This window comes from Bison bison, unplaced genomic scaffold (genome assembly GCF_000754665.1).
Source record: "Bison bison bison isolate TAMUID 2011002044 unplaced genomic scaffold, Bison_UMD1.0 scf7180017864105, whole genome shotgun sequence".
NCBI lineage: Eukaryota > Metazoa > Chordata > Mammalia > Artiodactyla > Bovidae > Bison > Bison bison.
The window spans coordinates 7,205,922-7,221,852 of record NW_011494677.1 but is presented as its reverse complement, the minus strand read 5'-3'; the positions used below and the strand labels follow the sequence as shown (position 1 = coordinate 7,221,852).

At 36.4% G+C, this 15,931-nt stretch overlaps 1 protein-coding gene across 5 annotated transcripts in view; it reads left to right on the top strand.

Moving 5' to 3' along the window:
• The window catches only part of WRN (Werner syndrome, RecQ helicase-like), a 125,505-nt gene that overhangs the window by 76,160 nt on the left and 33,414 nt on the right, over positions 1–15,931 (top strand). For all 5 annotated transcript variants that reach the window (XM_010838804.1, XM_010838805.1, XM_010838803.1 and 2 more), the window contains 4 exons: positions 2,407–2,581; positions 7,215–7,396; positions 12,084–12,185; positions 12,466–12,558. In XM_010838804.1, the coding sequence (XP_010837106.1) occupies positions 2,407–2,581; positions 7,215–7,396; positions 12,084–12,185; positions 12,466–12,558 (552 nt within the window). The remainder of the gene's footprint in view (positions 1–2,406; positions 2,582–7,214; positions 7,397–12,083; positions 12,186–12,465; positions 12,559–15,931) is intronic.

The window sequence follows — 15,931 nt, the reverse complement described above, 5'->3', positions numbered from 1 at the left end:
AGGCTCGATTCCTGGGCTGGGAAGATCCATCAGAGCTCCTGCTCTGAGTCTTCCCAGTTGACAAAAGCTACGCATCTGGTATGTTAAGTTTATTTCTTTGAGGTGGCAGCAGTTCCATGTCAAGATGATGGTTATTCAGGGGTTCTAGCCACTCCCTGAGGCAGATTCTTCTGGACCAACAGCAGAGGTCTCCCTGGGGTTCCGTGGCAAGGCAGGATGAGAGTTTTGTGGCCCACGAGCCCAATGCCAGCCTGAAGAAGCTACAGAAGGTGGACCTTTGCCCTGCATCCTCCCAATAAAAATTCCCTGGGGTCCAGGAATCTCAGAGGGGATGTGAGGTAGGCAATAGGCGGGCCCCAGGCTGAGCTGCTGCAAAGTCTCCAGTTTACACTTTGAGAGAAGATGCCATCAGGAGCACTGGGCCCTGAGACCACAATTTCCTCTTGCTGTGGTCATCCCGACGTGTGCAGAGAATGTCCTCGTTGTCCTCTAAGGAATTCTGAATAATGCAACTCTAGGGGAGGGGAAAAGGAAGGAAGAGATGCCAGCCCATAATATGTCCTGCCAACCTCCCAAAAACCTTCGAGCTGACCAAGGAAGAACCCCGAGACAGGCCAAATATGGGAACAAGCAAGATGACTGGCCAGACATAACCTGAAGAGTGCCCTCATATAAGCAATCTAAGCCTCCCTATTGGGTGCAGCTCACTCTATGAGTTTGCCTTTGTTTTCTTCCACACATGCTTTGCCTCCAATAAATGCTCGTCTCTTACGAATTCTTTTGGCAGAAAAGACAAAGACCAAGGCCCTTCTTCCAGTCATTTCACTGATGTAGTCAATAGGAATGTTCACTGCTTTGATTTTTCGGTTCTATAAATTCAAATTTTCATATTTTCTACTTTTTTTTTATGTAAAAAGCGATCCATATTGTTAGTATCATTTTGAACAGTACAGATGCATGTAAACTGAAGAGTACTTAGATTCTCCAATCCCATTCCTCAGTTTTCACTGCTGACATTTTTGCATTTAGCTTTATAGGTTCTGTTCTTTGTCTTAGACTATGCAAATATGTGCTCTCAATTGTTGTGTTGTTAGCTTGCCACAGAAATGGTGTTGTAGTATGTCCATTTTGTCTGCAATTTTCCTCCTTTTTGTATCTCTGTTATCTTTCTGTATATTGTGTTTTCTTAAATTAGGCCTTTATGTTTTAAGATGTTACAGTATTCACGTTTTGGTGCACAGTTCTTCCTTCTTTGAAAAATATTTTTTTAATGAGATTCTTGTACATTAAAAAGATAATTTGCATTTTTTTTTTCACTCCATGGAGTGAAATTTTGACATGGAAGCCCATTTGGTCACTCTCAAAAATTACTTTGGGTAGATGATTTAGTTAAGACTCTTAGAGTAAAATTGCTGCATTATTTTTCTAAGTTTTCAATGATTTTTACCATAGTCCTTCTTAAAGGTTTTTATACATTTACTTTTTAAATATTTGATTCACTTTCATAGTATGAATGTGTATGATCATGAACATTTAGATAATTTTTCATTATCATAGTTTTGCCATGAATATTTGTATGTATCTTTTGGCTGATCTTTAAGTATATTTGTAAAATAGATTCCTAAAACTAAAATTGTATCACAGGTTATATGCATTAAAAATTAAATAAAATAACTTTCTAAATCTAAGGGGTATGTTCTTTTTATATTCGTTGGGTCAGCATAAATGAATGTATTTATGTAAATGAATATATTGAGGAATTAAATATTCTACAAAATCATCATTTAAACTTTTAATAAGTGCAGGTTTCTAAAATAGGCTAACATGTTATTTTCTATAACATAGCCTTAAGATTACCAATAAATGCTTCTTTGAACTATATAAATGATCTTTTATTATTACATGAAAGTTCTTGCTTTTTTGGTTAACATGTAGAAATTGAATTTTACAATCATAAGAGAGATAAGAATAATGTAAAAATTTTATTCTTCTATGTAAATATTACATTTCCTGTGTAAATGAAGAGTAATTGTTAAACCAGAGTTCTGCATTTCCAAAAGGATGGTAATTGTATTTCCATTAGTTTGCCGGTTTTTAGCAAGGCTTGTGCTTCAATAAATAAACCTGTCTCTGGTTTTAATTTGAACAAAAAACTGGTGTCAGTGGTATTTGTGTTTAACATAATTTATTTCCACATCTGAGTGTCCAAAATGTTTTAGATTTTTGTTAAATATATCATTTTTTTTTATATGCTTTCTCCTTTCAGTTTTTTACTAAAAGGAAAATGTAAATTAAAATTTAAAAATGAAATTAAATTAAAAATTTAAAAAGAAGGGGAAATTAAATCATGTAAAACTCCAACATACATATATATATATTTGTCCTTTTGCTCTTCTTTTTCTTTAGTTCTGCTTGGGAATTTGAAGGTCCAACTATCATCTATTGTCCTTCCAGAAAAATGACAGAGCAAGTTACAGATGAACTTAAAAAACTGAAGTTAGCCTGTGGAACATACCATGCAGGACTGAGTATTAACTTAAGGAAGCAAGTTCATCATAGGTTCATGAGAGATGAAATTCAGGTGTGAAGATGGATCATCATGACTGTCTTTTCCCCATACTGGAAACAGATATTTCTATAATAGCTATTTATGAAGTCTTTATTGAATATCTTTGTTGTGTTCCCCAACTTCCTTGCCCCTGCCCCTCCATGGAGGGATAATGTTTTTTGTTTTCTAATTAATTTTTTTTTAAGTGTATCTTATAGTTGATTTACAATGTATTGTTAATTTCAGGTATACATACTATATATAAAATAGGAACTAATAGGAACCTATGGTACAGCACAAGTAACTATTCAGTACTCTGTAATGACCTATATGGGAATGGAATCTAAAAAAGAGTGGATATATGTATACCTGATTCACTTTACTGTACAGCAGAAACTAATACATTATAAAAAAAAAACATTGTAAATCAACTATATTAAAAATTAAACAAAAATTTCTTTAAAGTTGGAATTGAACTTCATAATTTAATCCTGAAATATTATTTGTTTAAAATTGCAGTGGTAAAGAATCCCCCTGCCAGTGCAGGAGACGTAAGAGATGCGGGTTCGATCCCTGGGTTGGGAAGATCCCCTGGAGTAGGAAATGGCAACCCACTCCAGTATTGTTGCCTGGAAGATTCCATGGACAGAGGAGCCATGGGGTCGAGTTCAACATGACTGAGCACGAGCACAAAAATGGAAAAACAGCAATGTGTATTAAAAAATTTTAGGTGTACATCCATGTGATTCATTCATGCATATAGATTTGAGTACCGTTTTGATGAGCATAAAGCAGTCATTCTGATAGAATTGGTGTAGAATATGGGAGATAGATAGGTAAGAAAACTGTTGCAGGCAAGTATAAATGGCAGCTTGTACATAGAATGGTGTTTAGGTTCACAGAGGAGGGAACACTAGCTGTTAAGGTAGATTGTCAAATGGAGTTGTACACCCAGGAATAAGCAGTTTGAGTAGAATCTGAACAAGTGAATAGAAGTTCATCAGGTATGCATGGCTAGGGGGTGATGAAGGATAAGGAATTGATTATACAACTCCTGAAAGAAGGACTGATATGTGCAAGGCACTTTGGTATAAGAGAACATACTGGGTTCAAGGAATTGTGAGTAGCTTGCAATGGTTGGAGAAAAGGGAAGTATGGAGTAGGAGGACGCAGAGTATAGGTAAAATGGCAGGATCTGGTGAAGACTTAGGAAGAGAGTTGAATTGGTTGTTTGGCCAGGTTAGAGAGGATCTTAAAACTTGCAGAGAGGCAAGCTGGAGTTGGTATGAAGTTCCCTTATTTTTTCCAGATAAGCTGTAGGACTTTTTATTTAAATGACATTCCATCTGACAGGTAAAGCAGATTAAAGTAGAATGGCCTTGTTGAAGTTGATGTGATGGAGAATCAAGTCCAGGAACGTCCCTGTCTCCATGTCAGTGTCTTGGGGGTTGTCTTAGAATCTTCAGAATTCTGCCAAACAAAACTTGAAAACCACTGTGACATACTGCTCTGTTTTTGAGCAAGATAATAGTATTATAGAAACACTAGACTGGGAGCACTAAGTAGGATTGGTCTGAAGGAGAGAAGAAAGGTATTGATGAAGTTCACAAGAAGTGCTGCAGCTGAGATTTCTTATGGTTAGAATCCTGGTTCAGCGGGTGTCACACAGATTATTTTGGATGATTTCAATTCAAACATGTAAGTAGGTTTAAATCAACACTATCAACATATTCACCCCCTGTCAATATACTCCTGGAATAGTCCCCATCTCAAATTGAGAGGAACTTAACTTCCGTTTTGCATTTTCTGTCCAATAGATCATCCATCTCCTATGAATCTAGAACTCTGCATATGCAGCTCACTGACATTGTCACGCTGCAGCGCATATCTGCCTGAAGGCATCTGTCCTCTTTCTTCCTCTTCTTTCCAAAGGCAAGAACAGCTATCACAGCTGCCTGGAATAGAGGTTTTATCCAAATTCTTAAATGCTTGTATGTTTATTCTATTAGCTCTGAAGCTTGAAAATTATCAGATAAAGTTCATTAGCTGCTGCTTACTAAATCTTAACAATTGATCTTTGAGTCAATAATTGACCAGTGGTTTTTCTGTCTTGTTGTATTATTACTAATTATTTATTTAGATAGAAACATCTCCCAGGGACACGAGGAAGACTAAGATTTTTTTCTTTCCTATTTTTCATGATGAAATCTAACCACATTTGGATGTAGATTTGTGTTTTGAGTCTGTGATCAGTCTTTTAATCCTGACTTTTAATTTTATGTCCTTTGTATTTTATTTGCCTTTTCTAGATGGCTTGAATTCGTTTCCTTTTTGGGATGAGGTTATGAGTAAATTATTTGATAAAGTATTTTCATTTACACCTGAGAGGTTATAACGATATTTTGAAAATCATATCTGTAGAATAGGTTAATCTCTTTTAAAGACAATATCATGAAAAAAATTAGATCTTAAAAATTTTCATCATACAAACACACAGACACACATACATATACACACAGTAATCATGTGAGGTGATGGAGGTATTAACCTTACTGAGGTTATCGATCACGTCACAATATATATGTATATCAAATCATGTTATATATGGTAAACTTACACAATGTTATAATTCATTTATATCAATAAAGTTGGAAAAATTGAATAAGAAATAACATTTAAAAAATAAATACTGGAATTATTATTAGATTGCTTTTTTACTCAAATATAGCAAAACTGATAGTTGTATTCACACAAAGCTTTTTCTTAATATTATTTCCATTCCTATGTTTATTTTTCTCTCATATTTCTCATACTTCCCTTTATTTGTCCTTCCTTCCTTCTTTTTTTTCTACTCTTGGTACATCTTAACACGCTTTTGTTTCAAATGGCACTTTAATCTTTACCACTTATACACACACATAGTTTAACAAACTAAGTAGTTTTCTGGTGTTTAAAATGAAAAGCACAAGTCATCATTCCTTCCTGCTTCTTTCTCCTGCTCTCAGCTTTTTGAGCTTATTCCTTTGGTGTTTGCCACTGTATCTTGCAATAATTTGCTTGTACTGCTCCTACTTAGTGTACTTATTATCTGCCTGTTAGATTTAGGCATTATCTCTCAATTCCCCACTATGAAAGGTGAACGCATAGCTCTTTGACATCCCTTCCTGCCCTTCTCATTGCGTCTACAAGTTTCTACCCCCTCTTTTCCCAATATATTTATATCATAATTTTGATTAGATCAATATACCCAAATATTATGTTTATGTATTCTTTATAAATGCTTTTTATATGTAAGGCATGTAGTATATTTAGAGTTACTTGTACATTTTTTTGTATTCTAATTAATACCTTTCAAGAAATGTATTTAGGTTTTTTTTTGACAATTATCACTAATTTTGGCCTAAAATCTCCCCTAGGCATGTAAATCTCACCTCTGTATGTTCATTCCTGTTATACCAGTTTTATCCTTTTAAATTTGCAGAGAGAAATGCATATTTCATTCTATCTCTTTATGAGCAGCTTCCTCTTACCTTTAGGCTTCCCTGGTGGCTCAGATGGTAAAGAATCCTCCTGTAACGCAGGAGACCCAGGGTTCGACCCCTGGGTTGGGAAGCTCCTCTGGAGGAGGGAATGGTTACCCACTCCAAAATTGTTGCCTGAAGAATCCTATGGACAGAGAAGCCTGGTGGGCTACAGTCATGGGGTCACAAAGAATCGGACACAACTGAGCATGCCCCATACCTGTCTTTCTACCTTAGAATACTGCTAGAAAAATTGAGATGCAGTCTTGAAACTTCAGAATAACCCAAAGGCTCATTTAATATATATTTTAAGAGTCTCTTTTGTGTCCTATATTTATATGCATTCAGAAGAACCATGATATTTGCTCCTTTTTGTAGAGAGGGAACAAATCCTATTTGATGGTCACCAGTCCTAAATCTGTAAATTGGGCAGATAATCTCTTAAGCTGTCAAAATTATATTAAATTCCCTGGTGGCTCAGACGGTAAAGAGTCTGCCTGCAATGCTGGAGACCCAGGTTTGATCCCTGGGTCAGGAAGAGCCTCTGGAGAAGGAAATGGCAACCCACTCCAGTATTTTTGTCTGGAAAATCCCATGGATGGAGGAGCCTGGCGGGCTACAGTCCATGGGATTGTAGAGTCAGACACGACTGAGTGACTTCATTTTCACTTTCTTTTTTTTTTTCAGTTTTATTTATTTATTTTCTTTACAATATTGTAGTGGTTTTTGCCATACATTGACACGAATCCGCCACAGGTATACATGTGTTCTGCATCCTGAACCCACCTCCCTCCCCATCCCATCCCTCTGGGTCATCCTAGTGCACCAGCCCCGAGCACCCTGTCTCATGCATTGAACCTGGACTGGCGATTTGTTTCACATATGATAATTTACATGTTTCAGTGCCATTCTCACATATCATCCCACCCTCGCCCTCTCCCACAGAGTCCAAAAGACTGTTCTATAAATCTGTGTCTCTTTTGCTGTCTTGCATACAGGGTTATCATTACCATCTTTCTAAATTCACTTTCATATTAAATTCAGTAGCATGCCAGGGACTGTAATGAATGAACTAATTGTACTTACCAAAGGGAAACATGTTTTAATTCTGCTAAACGTTTAACTATGTTGTTATTTATTCTCAGTGTGTCATAGCTACCGTAGCTTTTGGAATGGGCATTAATAAGGCTGACATTCGCCAAGTCATTCATTATGGTGCTCCTAAGGAAATGGAATCCTATTACCAGGAGATTGGTAGAGCTGGCCGAGATGGACTTCAAAGTTCTTGTCACGTTCTTTGGGCTCCAGCAGACATGAACCTAAATAGGTAAAAACATTCATTACTTTCACCCTTGCAGATTTCTTAAAGTATTGGAGGCAACATTCAAGATTTAAACTAATATGTGTAAGTGCATTTAAAACCAAAAGAAAACCCAAGATGTTTAAGAAGATTTGTGGTGAGTTACCGCGATGAACTAATTTCATCTATACATGTTTTACTGTGAAGATTTAACTAAACCAGCACTATACTGGGAATGTAACGTAGATCTTGTGAAACACTTTCAAAATATTGTTCGTTGATGATTTGGTTTTCTCTTCAGTTCTCTCAAGTTTTGATATGTCTTCAGCCATATTTACTTTAGATACCATTTATTTTGTTTTTGTTTTCTCATGCTGCCATGGTGCTTATTCCAAATGACTTCTGTCAATTCCAGTTTGGCTCTAATTACCATTTTTGTTTCTTTTGTTTGTTCTGTGAGAGCATGTCCGCTGTCCTTGCCTGTCTGAGTGATCATGTTGCTCTGTACTGACTGACTGCCATGGAAAAATATTGTGCTTAGTGTTTAGAGGCAGGAAAGCCTTACTACTTAAATACTAAACAGGTATTTTGTTGGCACTTATGTTCTGTGAGATTGATGTTGAAAGGAAGACTTCATCTTGCAGAATTTTAGTGGCAGGATTTACCAATTTATTCCTTTACCCATAGGGAAAAAAAGTTAAGAAACACGTATGTGGTGGACTTATTAGCCCATTTTATTGAAATGGTGAGAGTGCTTATCTAATACAGTTTTATTTTTATTTAGTGCTCAGCAGTTTTTTTTTAACACTATGTCCCAAGCATTATGCTCTGTGCTGAGTATCCAATGGTAAATAAAAGCAGATATAAATAGTACTGGAGAAGGCAATGGCAACCCACTCCAGTACTTTTGCCTGGAAAATCCCATGGACGGAGAAGCCTGGTAGGCTGCAGTCCATGGGGTCGCTAGAGTCGGACACGACTGAGCGACTTCACTTTCACTTTTCACTTTCATACATTGGAGAAGGAAATGGCAACCCACTCCAGTGTTCTTGCCTGGAGAATCCCAGGGAAGGGGAAGCTTGGTGGGCTGCCGTCTATGGGGTCGCACAGAGTCGGACACGACTGAAGCGACTTAGCAGAGTAGCAGCAGATAAATAGTACCTGTTTTTATAGAGTTTACTATATAATGGGAATGACAGATCTTAATCACAGAATCATACAACTGTGGGTACATAGGGTTCATTTTACTGCTCTGTTTGTGTTTGAAAATTTCAATAACCAAAAGTTCTTTTGGAAAGGATCGAGCAAATACGTGTAATGGTATAGCTACTACGTGCTATGAAGGAAATTTGCCTTGAGTAGCCAGTGTAATATTGGGTGTGTGTTTACCCACTTATAAAGATCAGGTAAGGCTTCCTTGAGGAACTAGTGAGTTAACTTGAGGTATGAGAGAAGAATAGGGATTAATTAGGTAAGAATGTTGGCTATAAATTTTAAGCCTCTCCTTTTAGGAGTATCAGTAGCTTTTGTTTCTTAAGGTTGTGCTTTTGACATTAGTGTCTTTGTAAAGCTTTTTATAAACTAATTTAAAGTAATTGGGATAGAACACAGCTTTGTATACCACTATTAAGTTTGGGGTTGTTAAAAACATTTGGGATTGTATCAAATGTAAGTTGATTCCTACCAGATCTGATTTTATTTGTGCATTGTGTTAGATGCTGAAGACTTAACAACTTAGGTTTTGTATTGTGGCTTGGCGGGTTCATCAGTGGATACAGTTTCTGTTTATCTGAGTCTCAAAGATATTTTAAATGGTTATCTCATTAAGATTTAACAGAGGTTAACAGTGAGTAGTAATCAAATAGTGTTGCCAGAAAACCCATACTTGAATCTTTAATACAGACAGGTTGTTCTTTGTATCCATACTAAAGGAAATAAAACTATAGGGTTAATCAGCATAAAAAAATATTTCAGCGAGGGTCGAGGCCCAAATCTGTGCTATCCTATGACAAACCTCTTCTATTAGAGAAAAGAGAGTTTTAGAATAAGTGGAATAGCTGATTTTCAAATGAAAAGATCACTGTAATTCACGAAATGTTTAGAGCCTGTCTTATGCTAGAATCCTGTGACTAAGAGAAGAAACTTGTCTGGTCATCAGTGTAAATATGCAACTAAAATTTTTTTATCGTAGAAGCCATACCGTTGGCAAAGTCTCAGTGTCTACAGTTGCTAGTCATTATTTGAAACAGTCAAAACCCAGATAGTTACTGTAATCTTTGTTTAAAGGGAATAATTTGCAAATTAATCTCAGTTTAATAAATCTTCCACTGGCTCCAACTGATTTCTAGTTAGGGTATTGCTTTCAGAATATTTATTCTTTTTCAACTTCTTTTTATTCTGTGGAATATTATACTTTAACTATTTTGATGGTCCCAGAAGAAGAACAAATATTCATTTGATTTGTTGTTAGAAACTTGTTCTTTTATTTCCTTCAATTTGTTAGCAAAACTGATGTGTTAAATATTGGTCACTGGAACCAAAAATGAGGGATCTTGTTCTCAGAGTGTGGGCATTTGCTTCCTTTGCTCTTTCTGAGGAAAAGGAGGTGACTTAAACAAACGAATCATTGCAAAATAGGGACTGAATTTTAGCCCAGGAGCTAGGAATGAGATTGGATGGCTGAATCAGGAACTAGAGTCAGTTGTTGGAAGAGACTTTTTAGAGAAATTACATGGAAGGGCACGGTGGTTGGTGGTGTCAAAGATAAGAAAGTTTTTGAATCAGAGGTCATTTGTGTGTTCAGACTTGCCAGAATTCTCTTAACTGGATTCCCTCTTGGTATCTTCCTTAAGAATTGTACTTCTATCAGTATTTTTATCAGTCAGAAGGTTGTATAGTCAAAATATGAGTGAGTCAGTTCCCTTTTGATGAGAAGTATTATCATCTAGATCTTGTAGGTTTTGTTGTTTTCTTTTGAAGTATTTGTAACCTGTTCAACTCAGACTTATATTTATTCTTGGAAAGATATGCAAAAACTATTTGGGAGATTCTCATCATCTAATATGTGATAGTCATGGAATGTCTTCATAGAAGAGTAAAATTAAGAGAGTCAGCATAAGGTATAGCAGCAGTACTTTAAAAAAAGTCTTTCATGTTATTTTAAAAGTTTATATAAATTCAGCATTATGGGAAAAGAAGTTTGAGGAAGGAACTTAATTTTGATAATTTTCTGATGTCTGGTCAGTCAGTTCAGTGGCTCAGTCGTGTCTGACTCTTTGTGACCCCATGGACTTCAGCATGCCAGGCTTCCCTGTCCATCACCAACTCCTGGAGCCTACTCAAACTCATGTCCATCGAGTCGGTGATGCCATCCAACCATCTCATTTTCTGTCGTCCCCTTCTTCCATCTTTGATCTTTCCCAGCATCAGGGTCTTTTCCAGTGAGTCAGTTCTTCTCATCAGGTGGCCACAGTATTGGAGTTTCAGCTTCAGTGTCAGTCCTTCCAGTGAGTATTCAGGACTGATTTCCTTTAGGATGGACTGATTGGATCTCCTTGCTATCCATAGGACTCTCAAGAGTCTTCTCCAACACCACTGTTCAAAAGCATCAATTCTTTGGCGCTCAGCTTTGTTTATGGTCCAACTCTCACATCCATACGTGACTACTGGAAAAACCATGGCTTTGACTAGACAGACCTTTGTTGGCAAAGTAATGAATGTCTCTGCTTTTTAACATGCTGTCTAGGTTGGTCATAGCTTTTCTTCCAAGGAGCAAGTGTCTTTTAATTTCATGGCTGCAGTCACCATCTATAGTGATTTTAGAGCCCCCCAAAATAAAGTCTCTCACTGTTTCCATTGTTACCTATAGATTTGCCATGAAGTGATGGGACCAGATGCCATGGTCTTAGTTTTTTGAATGTTAAGTTTTAAGTCAAATTTTCACTCTCCTCTTTCACTTTCATCAAGAGGCTTTTTAGTTCTTTGCTTTCGGCCATAAGGGTGGTGTCATCTGCGTATAAGGTTATTGATATTTCTCCTGGCAATCTTGATTCCAGCTATGCTTCATCCAGCCCAGCATTTCGCATGATGTACTCTGTATTTAAGTTAAATAAGCAGGGTGACCATATACAGCCTTGACATACTCCTTTCCCAATTTGAAACCAGTCTGTTTTTCCATGTGCAGTGATGTCCGGTAAAACCCCATAATACAAAGAGGTAGTTTTTAGAAGGCTGAGAGGTTTTCTGAAGAGCTGAAGTGGTAAAGGCTCATATTTGGATCATGAGTGTTTTCAGTATTCCTTGTATAGATTAGATGCCTTAGTTTCTCATGTAAAATAACTTTAAGAATAATCTTTTACTGGAAAAAGGTAAAAATTCATGAACAGTAGAACGATTGCCAAAAAAGGAAGTAGCACATAAGCCAAAGTGAAAACCGTTAGAGTGTTAACCAGTTTTTAATAGGCAATGAAACAGTTGATATTTGGACATAGGTGACATTCTTTCAAAGGCAGTTTTCATAAAAAATCAGAAAAATGTCTAGCTCTTGTGGGGGCATTGACTGGAAAGGGATCCAATAACTTTCTGAGATGATAGAAGTATTCTTTATCTTGTTAGTGGTGTAGATATTTTAAGTTACAAAAAATAAGCAGTAATAAATAAATGAAATAAAGTGCTAATACAATTTTAATATTACTGTGATATTTTTAATTGACAGGTGCCTCCTTAGTGAGATACGCAATGAAAAGTTTCGATTATACAAATTAAAGATGATGGGAAAGATGGAAAAATATCTTTATTCCAGCAAGTGTAGGCGACAGTAAGTATTGTTTATTTTATATCACTCAATAACAAGGATATATAGATGATACTCTTAAGAAAAATGTTTTACAGAATAATTAGAAATACTTAGAAAATATTTGCTGGTGTTACATATGTGCTGAATTTTTAAGTCAACTTTCTTTGTGCCTCAATAAAGTGAAGCCAAATAATGAGATTCCAGCTGAGTCAGTTAATATTGATTTCTCATTATTTTCAACAATGAATTTAACATATATGTTTTTGTTCTTTTATTTAATTTTAAATTTTCTCATGGGTAGAATCATCTTGTCTCATTTTGAAGACAAACAACTACGAAAGGCCTCCGTAGGAATTATGGGAACTGAAAACTGCTGTGATAATTGCAAGTCCAGGTACCTTTTTCTTCTAGATGGACATTCTAAAAATCTTCCTTTGTTTCTTTCTTTTCCTTTTCAAATGATTTTAAATTGATTTTTTATTGAATGATATGTATTGCAGTTTTTAAAAAAAACTAATGAATTTATTTATTTAAAAAGAGGACAAAGCAAGCAGTATTACAACGTTTTACTTTTATAAAGAGGTAAACCAATAAGATGGTAGACCTAAATCTAAACATATCAATAGTTATATTAACTGTAAATGGTCTAAAAACTCCATTTAAAGAAATTGTTAGAATTGGTTTAAAAATATGACCCAACCATATGCAGTCCACAATACATTCACTACAGATATAATTATATAAGTTAATTAAAAATAAAAGGATACAGACATTGTAAAGCAGTTAAATTCCAAGTAAAAAATAAATAAGAATTGAAAAAAAAAAGATGAAAAACTGTATACCATGAAGACATTAATCAAAAGAAAGCTGGAGTTATTTTTAATGTCTTATAATGAAGATTTTGGAGAAAAAATATTACCAGGGTTACAAAAGGATATTACATGATGATAAAACGGTCAATTCACGAATGTGTCTGTCAGGGTTCTCTAGAGAAACACATCACATTTGGGTACACACACATACTCACACATATACACAGAGAATGAGAATAAAGGAGAGAGAGAGGTTGATTTTAAGGAATTGGCTCATGCTGTTTGTAAGGATTAACAGGTCTGAAATCTGGATCTCATTGAATTTTATAGACCATTGGTCAACAGGAACTACACATTCTTTTCAGGTGCAAGTGTAATGTTCATGAAAACAGACTGTATTTGGGGTCATAAAACCAGTATTAACACATTTAAAAGATTTGTATTTATACAGAATATATTTTCTAACTAAAATGGAATGAAACTACAAATCAATAGATAAGAGGCAAGTCTCCAAATGCTTGGAAATTAAGCAACACACTACTAAATAATCCATTAGTCAAAGAGAAAGTCACAAGTTCAGTCAGAAGATATTTTGAACTGAATGAAATGAAAATGCAAAATGTATGGGATAGAACTAAAGTGATACTGAAATGGAAAATTAGAGCATTAAATACTTAAATAAAAGAAGGATTTCAAATTAGTAATTAAGCTTCTACCTTAAGCAACTAGCAAATAGGGTAAAGTAAGCTTAAAGGAAGAAGAAAAAAAAAAGGAAAGAGTAAAGATGTGGGACCAAATCAGTGAAATAGAAAACAGGAAAACAATTGAGAAAAGCACTGAACTCAAAAGCTTATTCTTTGAGAAGGTCAATAAAATTGATAGAGACTCCTAAAAAGGGGAGAAAAAAAAGAAAAAGAAGAGACAGATTACCAATATCTGGAATGAAAGAGGAATTTCACAGACATTAAAAGGATAACGAGAAAACACTATGAATAATTCAGTGCACATACATTCAGTAATTTAGATGAAATGGACCAGGTTGAAAATTCTTATTGGCACTTTAAACAAGAAAACCCCTACAAATATGTAAAGCACCCAGCTGACATAATAGCTGGAAAAAAGCCAACACATTTACCATCAAAGTAGTTTAGTTCAGGTCAGTTCAGTCACTCAGTCATGTGCGACTCTTTGTGACCCCATGGACTGCAGCACGCCAGGCTTCCCTGTCCATCACGAACTCCCGGCGCTTGCTCAGAATCATGTCCATTGAGTCGGTGATGCCACCCAACCATCTCATCCTCTGTTGTCCCCTTCTCCTCCTGCCTTCAGTCTTTCCCAGCATCAGGGTCTTTTCTAGTGAGTTAGTTCTTCGCATCATCTGGCTACAGTATTGGAGCTTTAATTTCAGCATCAGGCCTTCCGATGAATATTCGGGACTGATTTCCTTTAGTATTTGATCTCCTTACAGCCCAAGGGACTCTCAAGAGTCTTTTCCAGCACCACAGTTCAAAACCATCAATTCTTCAGTGCTTAGCTTTCTTTATGATCCAACTCCCACATCCATATATAACTACTGGAAAAATCGTAGCTTTGACTAGATGAACATTTATCGGCAAAGTAATGTCTCTGCTTTTTAATATGCTATCTAGGTTGGTCATAACTTTTTATCCAAGGAGTAAGCATCTTTTAATTGCATGGCTGCAGTCACCATCTGCACTGATTTTGGAGCCCAGAAAAATAAAGTCTGACACTGTTTCCACTGTTTCCCCATCTATTTCCCATGAAGTGATGGGACCGGATGCCATGATCTTAGTTTTCTGATTGTTGAATTTTAAGCCAACTTTTTCACTCTCTTCTTTCACCTTCATCAAGAGGCTTTTTAGTTCCTCTTCACTTTCTGCCATAAGGGTGATGTCATCTGCGTATCTGAGGTTATTGATATTTCTCCCAGCAATCTTGATTCCAGCTTGTGCTTCTTCCAGCCCAGCATTTCTCATGATGTACTCTACATATAAGTTAAATAAGCAGAGTGACAATATACAGCCTTGATGTACTCCTTTTCCTATTTGGAACCAGTCTGTTGTTCCATGTCCAGTTCTAACTGTTGCTTCCTGACCTGCATACAGATTTTTCAAGAGGCAGGTCAGGTGGTCTGGTATTCCTATCTCTTTCAGAATTTTCCACAGATTATTGTGATCCACACAGTCAAAGGCTTTGGCATAGTCAATAAAGCAGAAATAGATGTTTTTCTGGAACTCTCTTGCTTTTTCTATGATCCAGCGGATGTTGGCAATTTGATCTTTGGTTCCTCTGCCTTTTCTAAAACCAGCTTGAACATCTGGAAGTTCACAGTTCACGTATTGCTGAAGCCTGGCTTGGAGAATTTTGAGCATTAGTTTACTAGCGTGTGAGTTGAGTGCAATTGTGCGGTAGTTTGAGCATTCCTTGGCATTGCCTTTCTTTGGGATTGGAATAAAAACTGACCTTTTCCAGTCCTGTGGCCACTGCTGAGTTTTCCAAATTTGCTGGCATATTGAGTGCAGCACTTTCACAGCATCATCTTTCAGGATTTGAAATAGCTCAATTGGAATTCCATCACCTCCACTAGCTTTGTTCATAGTGATGTTGTCTAAGGCCCACTTGACCAACCTAGATAGCATATTGAAAAGCAGAGACATTACTTTGCCAACAAAGGTCCGTCTAGTCAAGGCTATGGTTTTTCCTGTGGTCATGTATGGATGTGAGAGTTGGACTGTGAAGAAAGCTGAGCACCGAAGAATTGATGCTTTTGAACTGTGGTGTTGGAGAAGACTCTTGAGAGTCCCTTGGACTGCAAGGAGATCCACCCAGTCCATTCTGAAGATCAGCCCTGGGATTTCTTTGGAAGGAATGATGCTGAAGCTGAAACTCCAGTACTTTGGCCACCTCATGCGAAGAGTTGACTCATTGGAAAAG